Raw genomic sequence first — 14,009 nt, forward strand, 5'->3', positions numbered from 1 at the left:
CTGCACGAGTCATATCTAAAATACGAAAATATGTGTGATCAGTGTGGAAAAAAGGCTGTTACTGTTTATTAATATAATAGCAATCTATTTTTTGTAACATTAGATTTAAGAATGTTATTTTCTATGCTTTTTATTGAGGTTCATCTCACCCCTTGTGATTATCTGTCCCATACATGGTGGTTCAACTAAACCTCATCCTCTGGGATAGTTGGACTACATGGTGTTTTTTTTATATATGTATATATTTTAAAAACCTTTAAAGGTAAATGAATTTAAGTTCCTGTTTATTATTAGAATACATTGTTTTGGTTGTTATCGTATTTTTTTGTGTGAATAAAGCTGTTTTAGGCCAGATATGGCCAAAATTAAAAAGAGGTCCATCTTTCCCGGAATTTCCCTATATTATGTCAAAAATACCAACCTTGGCCAAAGTTTTCTTAGTGGATCTGCTTCCTCGTTGATAGTAATAATTGATAGCTTCTATACGGGGTCCCAAAAAAAGATTACGCCAGGGCGCTACATGTACAGGGTGGCTCAAATTCGACGCTTTTAAAGGGAAACACCCTTTTCTATAGTAGATAGACGAAAACTAATATTGGTGTCTGGAGCTCAATTTTTATCAAACACATGATGGTGAAAACCGCACATCTGTTACCGTTTATGAGTTTAGGGGGTGTTTTTAAAAAAATGGTGAATTTTTAACAAATCGCTGTAACCTTTTTGCAACGGAAAATTTTGTATTTTTATGAAAACATTTCCAAAGCACATTTTTACGTAGAATTTAATGGTTTAATTATAATTTTTTTGAAATTATTAATTTAAGAGTTATCAACAGAAAAATTGATTTTTTATTTCGGACACCCTGTATAATTTTAATTAAATGGAAATAACTTAAAATTACCTTTCCAAAAATATAGCACACTTAATATTCTGTTATAGTCTCCTTCAAAATACAGAATTTTTCAAAAAGTTCACCACTTTTAACTAGTAGGCTTTAGACACCTTATTGATGATTATGCCCCTTAAAGAACTCCAAAACATATTTTTCCAGCAAGATAAGGCACCGCTTCAGAACGCTGATGTTATTAGCAAATTTTTGCAGCCAGTTTCGAGAATAATTGAATAGCTAACCAAGATCTCTACCGTTGGCCATCGAGGCCTCCGAAGCCGCCGGACTTAGTGCCTATGGATTTTTATCTTTGCGGAAGAATAAAGGTTCTTATTTTTAAATTACCCGTATAATATAGAAACAATTTTTTTTATCAAATTCTGTATCTCCCATTACAAATATTATTTTCGGTTTTAATTGCTGCTCACAGCTAGAATTTTTTTGCATTACAGCCGGCGCCGTTCAAAGCCTATTTCCTACTTATTCAAAGTGGGCAAATTTTTAAAAAATCTATATCTAGCAATCAAGCAAAATATGAAGTATGCTATATTTTTGGAAAAGTAATTTTAAATTATTTTCGATGAATTAAAAATATACAGGGTGTCCCATATAAAAAATCAAATTTTCTGTTGGTAATTCTTAAATTATTAATTTAAAAAAATATACTTAAACCATTAAATTCTACGTAAAAAGTGCTTTGGAAATGTTTTCATAAAAATAAAAAAATTTCCATACAAAAAAGTTAGTAATTTATTAAAAATGCACATTTTTGAAAAACACCCTGTAACAGATATTGATGTGCGGTTTTCATCATTATGTTTTTGATAAAAATTGAGCTCCAGACGCCGATATTAGTTTTCATCTATCTCCTATAGAAAAGGGTGTTTCCTTTTAAAAGTCTCCAATTTGACCCACCCTGTATTGTACCTGTTTATTGAAAAGCAACGTTAGCAAAAAAGCGTTGTACAACAAATTGCCTATAAAACATAATAAAGACAATGAAAATCCAGAGATCCAATATTTTATTAGTACCAAGTAAAAAAAATTAGAAAAATAATAATAATTAGTATATAATCATTTGGTGTGTTGTAAACATTAATACGCGCCAACAAAAACATATGCTCATATTTTTTCCAACAATTTTTACCGCATAATCTATCTAAAAACGAACGAAAACACAATAGAGGGCATCTATTACATGCTCGGCATGCTCCTAAAAATACCACATATTTCTTCAAAATTAGACATATAGGTAATTTGTATAGCCCGTTATAACTGAGAACTAATTTTAAATACTTCAACCTATATATTAATTACCTTTTCTCATATTTTTGTGGTCGCGAAATAGGTAGCAGTGGGGAAAATATAAGGATTTTACGTGGAAAATTCTAATTTAGTGTCTGTTTAGAGTTAAGCGACATTCAAAAAGTGAACATCATGGTATGTCAACCCAATTTTTTTACTAATTATTGTTTTTTAATATTGCATAAGTTTAATAATTTTTGGTTTTGTTTTGTGGCTTTCTATGTCTTGAATCAATCAAATTGAATGTTGTGTTAGTGATAGTTTATAGTAATATTATGCAATTTCCTGGAAATTGCATATAAAAGGAGAATAAAACTATCCTGATTATTTTTGAACTCTAGTTTTTCCTGTTAGAACATATTTAAAAAAATCACAAGTATGATTTCTAGATTTTCTAAATTTATCTGTTAAAAAACATCTGGAAAAATTTTGCTTGCATAATATAATAAAATGCTAAATGTAGCGTGAAAAATTACAAATTTTCAATATGTGATAGGTACAAACAAGATCAAATAAATGGATATCATTATCATTTACAGAGTGTTTTGAAAAAACATTCCTCACGTAGAAATAAGATTTATTTTTTATAAATAGGTCCGATTCTGATTTGTTTCGTAGCTACAGGAGAGGTTAAAGTCTTCATTTTTTTTTAGATTTATTACAATTTTTCTGCCAAGTGCTTTTAGCGATTCGAGCGAAATTTTGATAGTAAAAGTTACTATAAGTGTTACATGTTTTAGTACTAAAAAAGTGTCAACAGATTCGCCTTAAACGTGCATAATACCAAGTGTTGCATCGTCGAGCGGGACATAGGAAATCCCATGTAAATTCTAATGGGGTCAATTATTGGCTTCCCTAATTATTTTAGAGAATAATTCTATTTAGGTTTATTGAAGAGCACTAAAACCCACACTTCAAAAGAATATCTTTAGATATTTTTGATTAGCTCGTTTACGAGTTATCGCCGATTTCTTTTTAAATGTTTCTCCTTTCTTAAGGCCCTGTATTTCTTATGAGCACCGGTCAAGGTAAAAGATAATTGTCAAATGAAGTTCTCATTTCAGAAATTTATCTATTTAGTGCTTTATTATTATTGAAAACTCATTCCTACATCGGAAATCTTAAAGATGTATTTATAAATACAAATTAATATGAATTTAAGTAAATTAAAGTAATCAATTACAAGGTTAATTATAGTATTATTACAATATTCAATAACTTATTAATTTAGGTACTATTAAATTGTTAGAACTTTAGGATTTAAGAAGATGTTCAAATATTCCTCCATCGACTGCTAGACAATAACCCAGGCGATGATAAAATTCTCTTCTTACATTCGCTAGTTGGTAAACTGAAATTCTATTGCATTCGGCAGAAATAGCATTTTTTAACTCGTCTAGATTTGGGTATTTCTTATCCTTGAATATCCTGTTTATTAAATGGCCCCAGAGAAAGAAATCATTTGGCGAAATATCAGGAGACCTTGCTGGCCAATTTACTGTATGATTTAGGCCAATAACGTTTCCGTTAAAACTATTGTCTAAATATTCCCAAACAGCCAGGGTACTATGTGCCGAGCAGCCATCCATTTGGTACCAAACTTCCTGATTTTCCCTAGCGGTATCATGTAAAGCATGTAAAATATGATTTTCGAGTAGTTCCAAATAATATTCTGCATTTATATTGTGTCCGAATATCCCTGCCCAAACATTTACTTTCTGTGGATATTACGTCCTTGTTTCGACAAACTTGTGTTGGTTTTCTTTGTTCCAATATCGATAATTTTGAACATAGGGTTCATTATTTAAGGTAAACGTGCATTCATCAGTGAAACATATGTTTTTTAAAAATTCCCTATCCGTGGTTGCTCTTTCCATCATATCAAAACAAAACGCCTGCCACCGTATTTCGTCCCCATCTCGTAGCTCTTGGTGCTTTTCATATTTGAAGGAATAGTATTATGTCGTTTCAAAATTCGAAACTCTGTAGTGTGATCTATTCCTATTTCATCCTCAAGTTTCCTTGTGCTTATCTTTCCATCGTTCTCTTCCACGCACAATAAAACTTCCAAATCGGTATCATTTCTTGCATCTTCTCTTTGTTCCTGCCTTGCTTCACATCTGCAGTTATTTATTAGGGTACCTTTGGTCTCAAATCTCTGGATATTCCTTGCGATTATAGATTTTCCAGGTATCGGTCTATTCGAATACAGAGCAGCGACACCTTTTGAGAACTATTTCCTTTAGATAACTATTCATTGATAATACCATTTAATCATCACTACTTTTTCTTCGGTAGTATAATTCATGGCTAATATTTTCGATGCAGGTATGAGTTTTTAATAATAATGATAATAAAGCACTAAATAGATAAATATCTGAAATGACAACTTCATTTGACAGTTATCTTTTACCTTGACTGGTGCTCATAAGTAAATACAGGGCTATAAGAAAGGAGAAATATTTAAAAGAAATCGGCGATAACTCGTAAACGGGCTAATCAAAAATATCTAAAGTTATTCTTTTGAATGTGGGTTTTAGTGCTCTTCAATAAACCTAAATAGAATTATTCTCTAAAATAATTAGGGAAGCCAATAATTGACCCCATTAAAATTTACATGGGATTTCCTATGTCCCGCTCGACGATGCAACACCCGGTATGTATTTTTACCCTCAAAATTGCATTCGAATCGCTAAAAGCACTTGGAGAAAAATTATAATAAATCAAAAAAAAAATGAAACTTTAGCCACCTGTAGCTACGAAACGAAGCAGAATCGGACCTATGTTGATAAAAAATTACGTGAGGAATTTCCCCACGAGAGATGGCACATGTTTTTTTGAAATATGCTGTATAAATAAAACCGCAATAGTTTAAGAAAAAATAAATCAAAATAGTTCAATTGTTCTTAAGAGTCAATTTCACTAGTCCGATAGAGTAGCAAAATAAGCGTTCGGCATTGAACGTTTTATATAAAACTGGCTAGATATTTTTACACAAATGAAGAAGGAAATTAAAGATAAAGGATTATACTATATTCGTATTGTAGTACATTTTTAGACAACTTTTTTATTTTTAAGATTTTGATGGTCAAACATCAACAAAATATTCCTTATGTTTGAACTAAATTTTCTCGAAAATACAGACATAATTTAAAATTCCGTTACAAGTTTTGTGATTACAGTGATATATAATTTTTATGGTTTTGTAACAAATTGCTCGCTATTTTATGGCAAATACTGCAGCTCTGCAAACCTTAATCAAGCCTTAATGAAAGCACGTGTGCTTGGAATTTTGGGTGTGGCTTAACACGATAGGAACGAGCTTTAGGCAGATTTCTGAAATATAATATATATTTCCTTCGGCCACACACCCCCTTTACCCGACCCCTGAGAGCGACCCGAAAGTACAGCGTAATAGGCTCTTAATAAATTTAAATTAAAAAATAAATGAAATAATAAAAGTAATAAATATACTCGTAAGCAAATATGAACTAAGCCTTATCAATAAAGCAATATTTTGTTTACTTCTCTTTTTGCACTTATTAATTTGTCGTAAATGTGCTTTAATTGTTTGTTTTATCCACTAGTATTCATTAGAGCGAAAAATAAAGATTAAATAAAGACAGATCCAATTACTGTTGGTGATTTAAGTGAATTAACGCTATAATTCATCTTCAAACAAACTATAATATACATATCCAAATTAACTGGTTTCACGAAAGCGATAAATTAGGTTTGGTTTATCCTGACAGATTGCCAACACAAATAATTTACTTGCTTGGATGCCAGTGAAAATGGTGTTTTCGATTTTTATAAAAATAAATCTTTCATTAATTTTCATTTGTGTCTCCAATAAATCTTCTGAAATTTGAGCGACTTTCGGAAAAATAATGGAATTATTTTATTTTAATAAATACAGTGAGGCATATAAATTCCGTATCAGTAGATTTTTTTATTAATGAGTTATGAGATATTTACACTTAGCGTTATAGAATGTAGAATATTTAGGAGGGGAGTTAATCAACGCGACCTTACAGATCTACTGTGTGTTCCCCAGTATCTGAGACGGCTCCATAGAGACCAGCTCTCCATCTCCGACATCAGCCGTACCAAAATTTATGGCACGAACGTTTGTCGTCTCGGCGCACTCAGTGATAAGGTGTTCTGGTGTTTCCCCATTTTCCCCACAAAATCTGCATTCGCCGTTGTTTCTCCGCTTCAATATACCGAGGTGTTCGTTGAGGAGACAGTGTCCTGTAAGAATTACCGTGACAATCCGAAGATTGTCCTTACTTAAATCAAGAAAAATTTTTGATTTTTCTCGGTCGTAAGTTCTGAGGAACTTTTTTGAGTATCTTAGACCGTTGAAGGGTTCCCATTCCAGGTTAGGAATGGTTTTCGCTTGGAAAGCAGAACGTTATAAATTCTTGGAATGTCATCCACTGGGAGTTGGAGAACTGGCATTTTCTTTTTAAGGGTGTTCCAAGCATCTGACTTGAAAATTCTCCCAGCACTGTTTCCGTCAATCACCATTCTAATCATTGTCGCATTGGCATAACTACCGACGACAATGTGCAGTGGTGTTAGGTCTAGTATGACCTCCATTGCTGCTGTTGGACATGTTCTCATGGCACTTGCGATGCAGATGCAGGCCAGTCTCTGTACTTTGTAAATGTTTTACCTTGCTGACCGTTGCTCTAGTTTTGTGTACCAAGCAACTTAGGTAACAACATAAGAAATCATTTTTTATCATTTTAATCTTTAACAACATAGGTAATCTAAAATGGGTCTTATTATCATGGTATAAGCGCAAAATGTTAGGGACGCAGCCCCATCTATTTCCCGCCAGTCTTCTACATATCATGAGAGCCTTTGTGGCTTCGCTGGTAATATTCTTAATATGCCTGTTCCAGAGAAGTTTACTATCCACGGTTATTCCCAGATATTTGACTTCCCGGGATGGCAGTAATTCCTTTCCATCTAGATGGATTCTTTTCAAGTTTTTCAGACTTCGCTTTATGGTGAATGGCACTACCGCGGTTTTGTCTGCGTTGATGCTCAGCCTGACAGTCCTGCACCATCTCTCAGCGATGCGGAGTCCTCTTTTGATAATATCAAACAAGGTGCCTTCATGTTTCCCCCGTGCAATCATGACTATGTCATCTGCATATCCTTTGCATGTATTCCCGCTAGAGTTAATGAGTCTAGAAGTTCATCCACTACCAAGCTCCACAGCAGGGGGGAGGTCACTCCACCTTGTGGAGTTTCTTGCGTTGTTTTAACAACTACAGTTTTGGTGCCTATTTCAGCCTTTGCTGTCCGTGTTGAGAGCATTACCCAAAACCAGCGAATTATCGTACTTCTAAAGATCGCTTGACAACTTTGTGAGGTAGCCCGGTTATGTAAGTAAAATACTTATCATATTTAATTATTTTGGTTTATTTGGTGTAATTTTAAATTGTTATTTTTTTTTCAATTCCTTTTATGACAATCTGTTAAAAATATGTTATATAACCTATAGTAATGACAGAAAGGGCCAGTATACAAAATATTCCAAAGATTTCCAAGTATTCCTCGCTAAATATGCTCCAGAGGTAAAGGTACTAGTTAAAGAAAATAAGAAGCGAATTGTCCCTGCCATGTATGTGAAACCCATAAAACTAGTTTTTGCAACTAATGCAACAAATTTGTTCGCAAAAACTAGAGCGATAGTCTAATCAATAGTATTACTGGTAAATATATATCTATAGAAGAAGGCTAAACATTAAGATGATACGAGTAGTTTCATCTTCTTCCAATGGTTAATTTTTTTTTAATATTTACCTATAAGGTCCTGTTTGGTTTATTATATTATAATATGTTCGGAATGATTTAGTTTTTAATTTTAAAGTACGCGCCTGCCCGACGGTTAAGGCAAAAATTAAGGCTAAAAAATAAATTCCATAATATAATTCAGACTTTAGATGTGACATTGTACAGGGTGGCGCACCTCATTCGCCTCGGTTGATTATACGAAAACGGAAAGATGTAGAAACAAAATATTTTATGGGTATATGTAGGGAGACAATGTGCACAATTTAAAATTATTTTGAAATATACAGGGTGTTTCAGAACTAAGATCCATACCAAAGTTATATTTTTTTTATGGAACACCCGGTATTTTATTTCATTTTTGGATTCTTGCGCTCAAAAAAAGGCATTTATTATAATGGTTAAATATGTCAAAAATCTTTGGTTTTTGAGATATTTAAAGATATTTAAATTTGCATGCTACAATAGAATAGGTTATTAACACCCTGTACATTACTTTTCAGAATTAATTCTTATGTTAAAAAAAAAGGTAAAAGGTAGAGAAATTAAAGGTAGAGAAATTAAAGGTAGAGAAATTAAAGGTAGAGAAATAAACTTTACTGGAAAATGGTATTGCATCCTGAAATTTATACAGGGCTATTAAAAGTTGCTGGTCTATTTTAAGGATGTATTTTATATAAAAACTTATTTCAAATGCAACACCCTGTATTTTTTAAAATAAATCGAAACAGATTCAAATGCTCTTTCAAACTATATTAAGGTTTCCTATACCTATCTAGCTCAGATTTTGAATAAAAAGTGATTTTTAAATAAAATTGCAATCAGGATGGCTGCTGTCGCCATGGCAATTTTCTAGTGACAAGTAGTAACTATTTTCAAAGTCGACATTAGTTTATAGACATTATTATTTATAATTTATAACAGTTTACTTTAATTTACCTACAATAGTTTAATAAATAAGTATTAATTATTTTATCAAGAAAAATAAAGCAGTATCTGCTGGCGGAACGAATAGATATGTTACTAGTGATTTCATTTTGTGAGGAAAATTGCTTCTTGGCCTCAAGGGCTTATGCTCAAAGATATCCAAATAGAAATCTTCCTGATAAGCGTTCCTTTGAAAAAGTACTGGTCCAATTTCGCAGAGCTTGTAGTGTGGTTTATAGAAAACTTATTAGGCAGAAACCTGTCGTTAGTAGTGAAGAAAATGAATTTGCCGTAATTGGCTCTTTTCGAAGAAAATCCATATATCTACAAGTCATCGTAGAATACTCAAATATCAAAGAACTATTTCTTCGTTTTTCTTGATAGAATAATAAATACATATTTAATAAATATTATTTATTAAACTGTTGTAGGTAAATTAAATAAAAGTAAACTGGTATAAATTTAAATAAGTCCATAAACTAAATTCGATTTTGAAAATAGCTACTGTCATTAGAAACTTGCCATGACGACACTAACCCTCATGGTTTCCATTTTATTGAAAAATTGCTCTTTATTCAACATCTGAGCTAGATCGGTATAAATTGTGCACATTGTCTCCCCACACATACTCATAAAATATTTTATTTCTACATCTTTCCGTTTTCGTATAGTCAACCGAGGCGAATGAGGTGCGCCACCCTGTACAACTTGGAATGATTTTGTTTTCTTAAAACTATTCTATAATTAAAAAAATATATTCTTTGTTTCTAATAGGCTGAAGACGCAGAGAAGATTGCGGTTCTCCGTAAAGCATTTCAAATGTTCGATACGACCAAAAGTGGTTTCATCGAAACTACTAAAATTGCAACCATTTTAAACACTATGGGTCAATTATTTGACGAAGGAGAACTGAGCAACCTTATCAAAAAGAATGACCCTCAACATACCGGAAAAGTCAATTTTGACGACTTTGCAGAAATAGCTTCTCACTTTCTAGAGGAAGACGAACAAGAAACCCAACAAGAACTAAAAGAGGCTTTCAGGTAGGATATTTTCTCCATATATTTATCGTGCCGTAGTGTGTTGGAAACACTGCGACCTCTAAGACCTATTGTATTTGTCTTTTTTTATGTCTGCATCCATTCTCCCCTCTATCTACTATCATTGTACGCTGGACCAACTTGTATAGATCCTTGATAGGCTTGGATGGGAGCATAGTTCCTCCGGTTCTAGCCTTACTTTCCCAAATAGAAAGAGTCGCTTGCGATCCAGAGTAGAGATGAGCAAAACTGCGATTCTCCATTCGCAATAGGGTGGCTCGACGAAGTGTGACTGGATCGGGATGATTTTTTTTAAATTGGAACACCCTGTATATTATTGCATTTTTGGCTTTATTTCAGATCACTTTACATAATCCTAAGATATGAGTAAATATATTTCGATAATTTCAGAGATTAATAAATAAATAAATAATATTTATTTTTTAACCTTTCTTAAAAAAAATATTAGATACAAATACAAGAACTGTCCTGAAATCAAAACTATATTAGGTATTTATTAACGGATTTTTTTTAAAAATCAATTTTATTTTTTCCTCTTTTATTACATTTTTTCCTGCCGTTACTTTTTAGAAAATCAAAAAACTAACTGCACATTCTATAGCAACTTTATCAGGCCTATCTGATAGTATTTTTAGATTTTCAAATTAGCTGTTAATTTGTGAGATACAGAGGCCAACTTAATTTTTTTAAATACGGACCTGCATTTTTTATTTCAGATTTTTAAAGAACTCGGCCTTCTGAGTACAATGATGTGCCACACTTAATATTTTTTTGTTTTCGAAATTTGAACAAAATTTATTTAAACTAATTAATTAATTTTAAAACATACAGGGTGTTCAAAATTCTATGCTATTTTTTTGTTTTTTTTTAAATGAACACCCTGTATATTATTTTTTTATTAGATGGAGAATTAAAAATGAACATTTTTTTGTATTTAAAGTATTACAAAATTTTTAATGGTTTTGCAGATACACACAGCATTATATCATAAGGCTCTTTCAACGATAAAATACGAGAGGAAAATCATTGGGTGGCTTTGATAAACATTTACCGTAAAATGAAAAATGCCATATGAAATATAAAACCGAGAATATCAACGAAACCGTTAAAATTTTTAAAATACTCTAAATACAAAAAATGTAAAAATATATTCATTTTTTAATTTTCCATCTAATAAAAAAATAATATACAGGAAGTTTCATTTAAAAAAAACAAAGAAAATTTATTTTATATTCTAGAAAGTTTGCCGTAGAATTTTGAATATCCTGTTTGATTTACGATTACCATATTTATAGCAAAGTAAGTACAGATCATCTAATGTAAATATCTAATACAGTTTTGATTTTATGTCAGTCCTTGTATTTTTGATAATTTTTATAAGAAAGGCTGAAGAATATATATTTTATTTATTTATTAATGTATCCGAAATGCGATGGTACACATTAATGTATTGCACATTAATGTATTCCGATGCGATGGGCATCGAAATATATTTACTCACATCTTAGGATTATCATTATCATGTATTATTATATATTGATCTAAAAGGAAGTCAAAAAAGCAATAATATACAGGGTGTTTCATTTAAAAACTAAATTAACATATAAAAATCATCCCGATCCACTCACACTTTTTTGAGTCACCCTATAGAAGTTAAAATATTTCCCTGTTGGTTTGTACTTAAACAAAATTCAAGTTTTTTGTTCTAGGAGCTACAGATGCCCGACACACTATTGCCGGACTCTGTATAAAGTTCAAATCAGTGTCAATGTCAGAATTCTATCATTATAAAGTACAATACAAAAATACAATCGAAAAAAACGGTGTCAAAGACAGCTGGGTAATGAAAATCGGTTATGATTATAGCGAGGTCAATCTCTAGACGTCATTTACTAAAAATTGATATAAATCTTATTAAAAATTAACACTAATTATAGAAAGATTAAAAAAGGATAGAACGGACTTTCAGACACAAAAATCTATTTCAAAAAAAATATTTTTTCTCGAATTTTAAACATGTTTTAAACTAAATTACCAAACCAAACCACCCTAAAGCCAACTGACAGTAAGCGGCATTAAAAGAAGGGTACAGGTCAAGTAACGCCGGCGACGTCTAGAGTTTGACTTCGCCAAAATTATCATCGATTGTCATTGTCCGTCTTTGACGCCATTTTTTTTTCGATCGTATGGTATTATTATCCTTGTTTTCCGTAGAACGTTTTCCATAGCTAGATAAATATACATTTAAATATTTTTAGATTGTACGATAGAGAAGGAAATGGATACATTACCACCGGTACGCTAAAAGAAATTTTGGCTGCTTTAGATGACAACTTAACTAGTAGAGACTTGGATGGTATAATCGCTGAAATTGATACCGACGGATCAGGAACAGTAGATTTTGACGGTAATATTATTTTAATATAAATATGTTTAAAATATTCTATTTCTAATTGTTTCAGAATTTATGGAAATGATGACTGGAGATTAAGACAATATACATTAATACATAATAACATTAATTTTAACTTATTTATAAAATATTTAACTGTTTCCGTACAGAAATAAAAATACTGCAACAGTTTTATTTCGTTTTTTCTTTCAATAACAAAAAAAACTGATAGAACGTTTATGAAAATAAATATCAATATACTACTTAAATATTTTTACCTACGACGACAATGTAACAGACGAACCCACTGTACAGCAGAGTCAAGCTTGATTTTCATGCGTCCGGAATGTTGATACGGTTGTCCGACAGCGCTGTTATTGGTCGTAGCGTTTTTGCGCCAATTTTCATCCGAAATTTTTTTACTCCAGCCCACAGAACAGCTCCAGCCCGTCAACGGTGAAAGATCGTACGATAACGGACGTTTTGACACTTTTTTGACAAATTTAATCTTACCTTAATAAAAATATAATAGTACAAGAGCTAGCCCCGTCGGGATAACGAGAGTTTTAAGAAAGCTGGTTCTTTAATATATATTTTGGCCGTCTCTCACATCACATGCGATTCTCACATTACTTTGTTACGTTTTTATAAAACTCAAAGTTATACGCAAAGGTTTGTCGCAAGCCTCCTTAGGTCCTGAAATACAGGACAAATTTGTGATGCGCAGTAGTAAACAAATGTTGAATTCAGATATGCTGCGCAGTATTAAACGCAACGTCTACCGGCAGCCAGATGGTCCGCACTCTGTTCAGTTAGGTTAGGTTAGGGATATATATATATTATATATATATATATATATATATAATATATATATATATATATATATATATATTATATATATATATATATATATATATATATATTAAAAGAACCAGCTTTCTTCAAATTCTTCCTCGAAAACGTTGCTAGCTCTTAGACTTAGCAGCGAACAATCGAAGTCTTTAAATTCAACCAATAAAATTAATATCGTATCATCGTATCGTCGGACAACGGATGCATAAAAATCAAACTTTCGGCGACGCGTCGCCGAGAATGGCACGTCGACATTTTAATTGTTGAAGCTTCAACTATGACGTTGACTTATCAAGTGACATCGTCAACGTAGACAATGTCAACAACTAATAATTCTATATAACCTATGGATATAACCTTCTTAAAGGATATAACCAATTAGGTATATAGTTACAGTTAAAATAGAACGATGTATGGTTAAAAATTAAAACCATAGAATAAACATTTATTAAAAACATAAATTAGACATCCTCTTAAATCTTCTATCTTCTACGTCGCTGAGTGACTTGAGTGCTGAACCGAATCAGAAATATTAGAAATGAAAGTTTCCTTTCAGTATTCTCACTTTGAAGGGTAAAATATAAGTGGCCAACATTTTTGAATGTTCAATAGTAAAATATAATGTACAGGGTGTCTCATTTTCGTGTGTTTTATGGGATTTGTCATTTATGGGTAGAGATACAAAGATGCGGTTTTCAAATTACTCGCACCTCTTTTTGGGGTGCAAGGGGTAGTGAAGCGATACATATAGCCTAGCTTACCCAAAAGTCAA

The 14,009-nt window shown here is 31.9% G+C and overlaps 1 protein-coding gene across 1 annotated transcript; it reads left to right on the forward strand.

Moving 5' to 3' along the window:
- Positions 1-2,206: 2,206 nt before the first annotated feature.
- On the forward strand, positions 2,207-12,580 carry LOC115885824 (troponin C-like). Its single transcript, XM_030904851.1, has 4 exons — positions 2,207-2,329; positions 9,707-9,975; positions 12,252-12,400; positions 12,456-12,580. The coding sequence occupies exons 1-4, from the start codon at positions 2,327-2,329 to the stop codon at positions 12,482-12,484; spliced, it is 450 nt and encodes a 149-aa protein (XP_030760711.1). The 5' UTR covers positions 2,207-2,326; the 3' UTR covers positions 12,485-12,580.
- Positions 12,581-14,009: the final 1,429 nt, after the last annotated feature.

The sequence above is a fragment of the Sitophilus oryzae genome, unplaced genomic scaffold (genome assembly GCF_002938485.1).
Source record: "Sitophilus oryzae breed Bouriz unplaced genomic scaffold, Soryzae_2.0 scaffold_41_pilon_pilon, whole genome shotgun sequence".
Classification (NCBI taxonomy): Eukaryota; Metazoa; Arthropoda; class Insecta; order Coleoptera; family Curculionidae; genus Sitophilus; species Sitophilus oryzae.

Excerpts from the sequence above, each read along its gene's own strand:
- LOC115885824 (XM_030904851.1), top strand. Across the intron at positions 9,976-12,251 it reads GAACTAAAAGAGGCTTTCAG|ATTGTACGATAGAGAAGGAA; the intron begins GTAGGATATTTT and ends AAATATTTTTAG. Across the intron at positions 12,401-12,455 it reads AGGAACAGTAGATTTTGACG|AATTTATGGAAATGATGACT; the intron begins GTAATATTATTT and ends TAATTGTTTCAG.